Source organism: Serinus canaria, chromosome 7 (genome assembly GCF_022539315.1).
Source record: "Serinus canaria isolate serCan28SL12 chromosome 7, serCan2020, whole genome shotgun sequence".
In the NCBI taxonomy this organism is placed as follows: domain Eukaryota; kingdom Metazoa; phylum Chordata; class Aves; order Passeriformes; family Fringillidae; genus Serinus; species Serinus canaria.
Window position 1 is genome coordinate 18,569,820 of NC_066321.1, and position 9,208 is coordinate 18,579,027.

At 38.9% G+C, this 9,208-nt stretch overlaps 1 protein-coding gene across 3 annotated transcripts in view; it reads left to right on the forward strand.

The window, feature by feature from the left end:
- Window positions 1-5,485, forward strand: part of B3GALT1 (beta-1,3-galactosyltransferase 1) — a 153,939-nt gene extending 148,454 nt beyond the window's left edge. For all 3 annotated transcript variants that reach the window (XM_050977019.1, XM_050977020.1, XM_050977021.1), the window contains 2 exons: window positions 130-168; window positions 753-5,485. In XM_050977019.1, the coding sequence (XP_050832976.1) occupies window positions 982-1,962 (981 nt within the window). In that variant the 5' untranslated portion in view covers window positions 130-168; window positions 753-981 and the 3' untranslated portion in view covers window positions 1,963-5,485. The remainder of the gene's footprint in view (window positions 1-129; window positions 169-752) is intronic.
- The last annotated feature ends 3,723 nt before the right edge of the window (window positions 5,486-9,208 follow it).

The following is a 9,208-nucleotide window of genomic DNA, read 5'->3' on the forward strand; positions in this document are numbered from 1 at the left end:
ATTACTAGGCTGCCATGGTGATTCATCTTACATGGGCCACAAATTATGTTTGCTCATGGAAACACTGGTTTGGGGGGAGAGGAGAAGGAAACCAATAAGAATAACTGAACTGTGTTAATTTATTTTTAGACTTTTATGGAGTCTACTCGAGCGCTGATCTTTGCATGGGTAAGACAGCATACGTATCTCTCTCTCTCTTCTGTACCTTTCCCAATCAGCTCCATTCTGTCTGATTTTCACCAAAGTGTGTTCTTGTTAGCAGGACTCACATTAGCGTTGAGACTAAATTAGATTTGTATTTGTGTGCATAGCTGCCACAGATGCTACCAATCCTAGAACAAAGTACACTATTTTTCATTCTTTAAATAATTTTAAAATGTTCCACAGGACATTTTGAAAGATTGGCAAGAAGAAATGCTAAAAAGCAAGAAAATGCCAGAAACCATAAAATTATTTTCATATACCTTTAAAATTATCTAAATGGTCAACATGCTATTCATGCTTATCCTCTTTTATATAAAACTATCTTTGAGAAATTACCAATCATAAAGGCATTACTTCAGTTACACTGCTCTATTCCAGTACACTACCTTGCATTTTTCATTATGGTACCTCATGAGCAAAAAAAAGGAATATCTGAGAAATGCATTAAGACACTTATCTTATTAATGGCCAGCCATATATAAGCTCATTTTTTTGTGCCCTAGGCTTTTATGGTCTCGCAATGGAAAATTTTTCTTCATATTTTTCAGAAATCACAGAAAATTCCAAGAAATGGAAGCCGCTGCTAGTAAAAGAAGAAAAGCTGAGTATCATCAGGGTTAATAGCTCCTATTTGAGATCCATGAATGATTACAGAGTTACTTTTCTCTATCGAACTTTCAAGTTTCATTAATAATATGCTGCTTCTCCAGGACACAGGTGCACACACGGTACAAAGGCTATCGGTTCGTCACATGGAATAGAAGAGCTAGAGGAACAATGGCTTCAAAGGTCTCATGTTTATACATTTTGACAGTAGTTTGTTGGGCAAGTGCTCTTTGGTACTTGAGTATAACTCGTCCTACTTCTTCCTACACGGGCCACAGACAGGTCAGTAGCATATCCATAGCCAGAAAAAACGTTTCCTTTGGCAACATAAGAACTCGACCTATAAATCCACATTCCTTTGACTTCCTTATCAATGAACCCAACAAATGTGAGAAGAACGCCCCATTCTTGGTCATTCTTATCAGTACGACTCACAAAGAGTTCGATGCCAGGCAAGCCATTCGAGAAACGTGGGGTGATGAAAACAACTTCAAAGGAATTAAAATCTCCACACTATTTCTTCTTGGAAAAAATGCAGATCCTGTGTTAAATCAAATGGTAGAGCAAGAAAGCCAAATTTTTCATGACATTATTGTGGAAGACTTTATCGACTCTTACCATAACCTCACTCTGAAAACGTTGATGGGGATGAGGTGGGTTGCAACATTTTGTTCAAAAGCGAAGTATGTTATGAAGACAGACAGTGATATTTTTGTAAATATGGACAATCTTATTTATAAGCTGCTCAAACCTAACACCAAGCCAAGGAGAAGGTACTTCACAGGTTATGTTATAAATGGAGGACCAATAAGAGATGTTCGCAGTAAGTGGTACATGCCTAGAGATTTGTATCCCGACAGCAATTACCCACCCTTCTGTTCAGGCACTGGCTACATTTTTTCAGCTGATGTAGCAGAACTGATTTACAAAACCTCCCTTCATACCAGACTTCTACATCTTGAAGATGTGTACGTTGGACTCTGCCTTCGGAAGCTGGGCATTCACCCCTTCCAAAACAGTGGCTTCAATCACTGGAAAATGGCCTACAGCTTGTGCAGGTACCGCAGGGTGATCACAGTGCACCAGATAACACCAGAAGAAATGCACAGAATTTGGAATGACATGTCCAGCAAGAAACACCTTAGATGTTAAGATTTTTACAGATGTAAATACCTTTTTTAAAATTTTGGTTGAGTTTGGTTATTTTTTGACAAAGTGATCTGCTGATTTACAGGTTAAACTGTGGGATATTAACTGTGAGAGGATTTTTAATGACTGATTTTTCATTCTCACTTTGACTACTGGTTTACAAACTTCAGGCTCTTTTTCATAAGGACATTATGCCAACTGAAAGAATCTGGAGTCAAATCTCAGATTTTGTATATTATCATCTAATGCACATATCCATTCTTGCATCTGTGTGTAAAAGGACAGTAATAAACTATTATGAGCTGCTTAACAATTCACACCTCAGCCTCTGAGATAAGACTCAGGCTCTAAGAAATGAAGAATTACAAACATACTTTTATTCTTCTTTTGATACCCTACAACCATCTCTATTTAGAGCCTTGTTAATAAATTAAGCAGCATACATTTGCACTGAAATTATGTACCTACTTTGACATGTGTATTTTATAGTATGTGTGCAATTCCCAAATAGCTTACTAATGGTGTAATAGCAGAATTTAGACAGGTAAGAACATTAAAGTTTCATTGGCCTTAGAAACAAACCCACACACTGAAATATATTTTCATCCACCAAATGGCATTTCTTTAAATTATTTCAGAATAACCCATTTCTTTACACTTCTTAAAATAGCCCATAAAATATGTAACACAATCTAAAAATTAAATAAATCTGTAGGTGAAATAAGAAAGAGGAGATGTATGAAAAACTATCTTTAAAATATATGAGAAAAGCATGACTATCTTAACTTTTAATTTCTAAGCAAGGCAATGTCTCTCATTAGTACTGATGGATTCTCCATTAAACACAATGAATAGCAATATATTATTATACTGAATGCTAAAAGTATCAATAAGCAGCATATTTTAACATCAGTCAGTACACTATTTACCTGAAAACAAGTAACACAAAGCAGCTTTTTAAGGGGAAGCTTTACTTTTTGCTGCAGTACAAATAGAAACAAGATTCTAACAGATTTTGAATGGTGTAGGAAAGAGGAATTTAGTCCAATGAAAGAATGCAATCAATTTTCTGTTGACTGGACATACAACAGAATACATAACAAATTTCACAGCAAAATACAGGGTTTTAAGGAAAAAACTATTAAAACTACATAAATTCTATCCTTTTTAAAAACCTTTTAAAGTTCTCAGTTTACTCATCACAGTCAATGCTCACTGAGGTCCCACTCAGGAGATCAAGTACACAAGACTTACTCAAGTTTCATAACATGCTTATATATATTTTGAATATGAATGTTTATAAAGTGTCAGGAAAACTCTTTGATAAATTCAGGCCATCTCTATTCAGTACCACCTTCTAACAAGGAGGTGAAATATGGTATTGCTCAGCAAATAACTTGGCATGAAGAACTCACACACAAATTACAAAAAACCAAAACTCACCACATATATTATCAGCTGAAGATTACTCACACCATGCTCAGCACACACAAAGTCTCATTCATTGCAACTGGCATTATGTGTAACATATGCAAAACTGTTAGGTCTGCATGTTATTCAGAATGTCTATAAAGTTGTAAGAAATTACCTGAAGAATTTAAAGGGAAACTTTGACCTGATTTTGCCATAGACGTACACAGCACTTTACAACAGTAACAGAGGAGTGAAGATGCTATCCTAAAAGGTTTGCAGTTTCATGGCAAATTGTTAGTCTTGTTCACAGATGCAGCACTATCATTTCAAAAGAAACTACTTGTAAATGAGGTAAAGTGTACCTGGTTTTTAAGGCAGTAGCAGGAGCCATCTCAAGCAAATCTATGTCAGATCTGAAGATGAAGCTACACCACAGGCAGCCCAGGAGTTACTGTTAACAGGAGCTTGTGTACCCTTCATAAAAAAAAAATAACCCAAACCAAAACCCCAGTAATTTTTATAAGAACGCTAAATCTCTTGCAGCATAATTAAAAAGTTATCCTTCCCTAGTTGATCTAGCCCTTGTTAAAGCTGCCATGCCCTATTAAATCCAGAATTTCCGAGGTGCAACTAATTGCATAAGTGAATATATAACACGCTGATTGGGTGAAGTTCAGATTTCCTTACACAAGTCCCATAATATTCTTGTTTATGAATGGAAATTCAGGAGGAATTCATCCCCAGCCCTTGGGTAAATCAGATAGCACAGATGCCATCCTGCCCAGAACATATTTTGTAATAATTTGAACCCACAGGCTGCAATCACTTCTGCTATCCCTCTGCACTGTGCAGCAATTTGGGGTTCTGCATCACAAACAAAGGATTTGGTTGCCTTGTTTCTGCTGATGCTTCTGTGGCCTTTGCTTAGTAACCAGGAGGACAGCAGGGCTCCCAATCCAGATACCTCAGGGCTCAAGCAGCATGGTAGCCTTGAATTTCTCCTAATACAAGTAGACTGCATTAATAATTGCAAGGTACACCTTGAAAATAGTATCTGAAAAAATGTATTTCCTGCCATTTATAAATAGACACACCTTCAACAGAAATGTAAATGTTCATCTTGAAACTGATGTACATATTTCTAAGGCATTTTCTTCTGTATTCAGCTGTATATATGTGTCAGTCTGCTTGCTATGTAGAATTCTGTTATGCATGGAGCTGAGTGAGGCATTATATTTGTCCAGTGTTTCAAGAGCCTTAAGCATGTGTGCCCTAACTTTTGAATGTACAAGATACTTTTTCTTTTGCTGTCAAGAGAATTTAAAACAACACAACAAAATCCTAATTTTCTACTTCTATTAATTTTCTGTATCAGATTTCATTAGCTCGTTACACTTAGATTTATTGTTTTCACTTTGCTCAGAAATTTCACTATTGGAACCTGGATATGGAAAGGTAACAATACATCTACTTATAGGGTCAGTTTTTCCTTCCACTCAGCAGTATCTGTGCCATGTGGGATAGTGTTAAGAAACAAATGTTTTTCAATAGACTTCCTTTAATCAAAAAAATATTTCTATTACTTAAAGGTCATTTTGTTTCATGGGGCATGGGACAAATGACAACTTGGTTAAACATGCTGGCTTCTAGTCACTTCAAAAGTTTGACTGTAATCACATTTTGATTCCAAAATGCATATGAAAAAAGCACATTGAGCCAAGCAGCTGGGGGGGAAGTGCCTCTCTTTAGGAGGAATTTTTTCACAAAAGCATTTTTCCTTTTTTATTTTGCTAAAACTGTGAGAGTATTTAAACAGAAGCCTCAAGGTTCATTTTCCACATTTCCTAATAATAATGTTAAGTATCAATTTGGATTCTTTGAGGGTTTTTTGTTTCTATAATGTAGATGGCAATGGCAATTTGTAAATGAAGAGTGTAATTAACTAGAAAAGCTTGTCAACAGTAACCGAAATTTAGGTGTATCATTATATATGACTGGCTGTACTTATGTATTTATTTGTCTAAATTGTATATATTGTTTTATCTGTAGTGTCTGTAGGAGTGCATTCTTTTAGATTAATGTATTATTTACAGTTTTGTGGGATTGCCAGCAAAGCTGCTAATCAAGATACTATTTTTTTGTATCAATGTCAAATAATAATAAAAAAAGATCAAGTGAAAAATAAAAGGTGTCCTGTAAATTTTCTTCTTCACCTTCCTAGAAATGTAAATTGTATTAACTGAAAACTAGTGTCAGTGAATTGGCTCATTTGTCATGAGGAAGAATATTGTGCTGTAAAAGCAGATTTTTTGAAAAAAATTGAAAAAATAAATCAAACAAAATACTACTTTTATTCATTATTTGTGCAACAGCTTCATCAAACTGATGTCCACACGGATCATGTGAAGCTTCTGAACTTCAAAGCAGTAATATTAATGCAGCCATGGCAACATCTGGCAAAGCAGCACACGGGCTCATCCTCTGCTCTGCCCTGTTTAGCTGCTTTGGCACCCCCAGCCAGTGAGACCCAGGTTTGGCCTGTCTGAGGTGGCAAAGCTTTTTGACACCCTCAGCAAGGCTCTTCTGCTACTGGCATGGTGTCTTAGTGTGTGTGCTTGCAGCCATCCAAAGCTGCACACAGGAGAAAAGGAGAAATGTCCCAAACCCCACATCTCATAAAACCACAATAAAGTTGTTTAGAGTTGCTGTGTCACCAGCTGGGTCACCCATACAGAGGGAAGGGGTTCTCCCTGGTCTCTCACAGACATAGTGACCATGACAGAGCCTTTTGCTTCCCCCACACCCCGCAAAGCACCGGAAAATAAATGAAGAATCACAGTCTGAGTACATTCAGACTACCCAGTAAGTCTCATGTAGCCTTTGTCTCCCAGCACAGTATCTTAAGATACTGTTTTGTCTCTCAGGGAAGTCCGGGCAACTTTAGGGTCTTCATATCAAAATAAAAGCAAAAAACCAAAATAACACAAAAGTAGGAAGAAGTCCCTTTTCTTGTAAGAACGTCAGAATTATTAATCTCTCCCATTCTCCCCTTCATTCTCCCCCTTCTCCCCTGCAGTTTCCTACATAGAACAAGCATCTAACCTCTTTTCCACTGGCTTTAGAGCTCAATATCCAAAACTCATTCATGAAAAGGAGGGAAAAATAACCCCACCACTGAGAAAGGTAGCTTTTGCAAACCAAAGTGGTCACCAGTAGTTGAAGCCTGCAAAAGAGTCCTCAGGCATCCTAGGAATGTCTGCAGCAATGCAGCAACCTTACAAACCACACTTTAAAGCAACCAAGAGTTTCACATACAGCAAAACCCCTCCAATCGTTTTCATCTCTCTTGTTTCCACCAAAGCAGCCTGAGTCTAATTGCAACACTTACATGGTGTTTAATTAATAGACAGCTTGGAGATATACAGATATTAGCACTAGTAGGGCAGATTTCATGTAGCTTGATTATCTTAATTACAAGCATTCTATTTTCTCATTTACTTAATTGATTCTCATAGATTTTCCAGAGAAATTTGCAGTGCCATAAGTGAAAATACTACATAGAAAACCTTGAAAGTGCTGACACTTGCCTGTTACAGCAGCAATGCACCAAAAAAGGAAGATCTATATGACACAGAACATTGTACTGAATAGCATTTGCTTCCTTTGCTCTTGTTAAAAAATATGAAATTATGAAATGGAAGAAGAGGAGTCATCTGGGGAGAAGAAAAAAAGAAAGAATGTACCTTATTTATTCAACCGCACCTGAAATTAAGTTGTGTCAAGTATCTCCTCTGATGACTTGCCTAACACAGGAAAAAAAAATCCATTTTTCTGCTAGGACTGCATGTTAGCTGAATCTGCATTATATCTCTGCCTCACCTGAAAGAGCCAAGAGCAAGAGGAATATATTAGTCATGCAAGATTTATCCTTGAGCACTTGTTCTGCAAAGGCAGCATTACATATCAAGCTGGACAGAATTAAGTGCAGTGGTTTTGTAATGCAGACAACTTTTATTTGGGTGAAGCAAATACCCCAAACTTGAGGTGTGCTGGCTATATTTGCACCTACCATATCTGCATCCATCAAGCATCCCTTTTCTCTTTAAGAGCTCCTTTCTCTGGCCTATTTTTTAACATGACATCTTTCTCCAAAGAGAAACAGGACCTCCAGGTATCTCAGGTGAGTAGTAAAATCAAGAGGGAAGCAGAGAACACCCTACAGCATCATTACAAGCTTTTCCCTTGATTTACAAAAGTCACTTAAACCTTGCTCTGTCCTTCTATACTTTTTATCTGCTTCAATCTGGTACATTTCCCTGTTATTTCCAAAACTCTTTCCATTTTCTTTATGTGCTTTTTCACAGCTCAGCATTCTCCCATCTTAAAGTATCAATTCAAACCAGCCACAAAGATGAGAACACAGGGTTTCTATGAAGAGAGGGCCCTTACCTGACAGGTTTACAGTCCTACACTAATACCTGGCAAACTGGTTTCAGCAAGTTTCAAGGGACAAGTAGCACTTGAAGTTTTTCCTTCAAAAATATTTTCTTTGATATTGCCTAGTTCAGGTATATAGGGAAAAAAAGATCTATCATCTTTCATCTTGCCTCTGCCTGCAGAGATCACTATCACAAGTCTAAGTTTGTTTGGCTTTTTTTCCTTGTTCCGTTTACCTTTCCTCACAACCTTCAATAGTTCATCAGAACTCAAACCAGCATTTTTTCATGTTTCATTTTAACTCCCACTTAATCAAGTACACTTTTTTCTACAATTTCAATGTTTTAACCTTTTTATCTGCTTCTGCTCTCTGTGTTGCCTCCGCTCTCCTCAAGTCTCTCTAATAGACAGACGTCTGGTACTGAATCTGGTACCAGAGTATTTGCATGAAGGCTGAACACAGCAGTACTTGTCTCTGTCGCTGTCTTTGAGCTGTCAAAAACTGCATTATCGGATTCGTTTCACCAGACAGGACAGCTTATCTTATTAATATCACATTTAGAGCAGAAGACGAACTTCGGCTAGCCTCTGGGACAGACACCAAGTCTGCAGGGCAGCTGTAGCTACGGACGCGGCAGGTGCTGTACAGGGAACTTCGAGCGTGCCCGTTCCGAGGCTCCGGCGGTCGCGCTCCCGAGGCTACGGCTGCCCCCTGGGACCGGGGTGACACAGCCACAACTGCAGCCATAGCCACAACCGCAGCCACAGCCACAGCCGGGCCCGGCGCCTCCGCGGAGCGCTCCCCACAAGGGAACCGCGGGGCTCTGATCCCCTCCGAGCCCCAGCGCGGGGAGCCCCGGCTCCTGCCGTGTCCCCGCGGCACCAGCGCCCCTTGTCACCCGGAGCTGGCGGCTCCCGGCTCCATCTGCAGCCTCAGCCCCTCGACCCCAGCAGGAATTCCCCAGCAGCTGCCTGCATACCCATACTCTTCAAGGTCTGCGGTTAAGTAGTTTCATACAGGACACCATTTCCCCTCCCAAAGGCCACAGAAAGGCCCAGAGCATTCAGGACAAACTGTGCAAGCTGCACTCAGCTCTGTATAAGGTTTCCCGTGACTTTGGCAGGATGGGTTATGAGATGAAGACCTGCTGGCCCTGGAGAGTGGTATCCTGTTAGGATGAGCCTGCCTGGACTTCCCCAGCACCGCTTCATTCTGAGCATTGCTGTACTTTGAATTAGGAACGCAGCTGATGCCAAGGTTGATAATAGGCTGCTTTAGTTGCTCATTAAAAGGCAGTAATATTTACTACCTTGTTTCTTGGATTCAGCATTTCTACACATGGGGATAAAAGTAATGGGCTAGAATAAAGAATATATACAGCATGTAATTAAAATTATA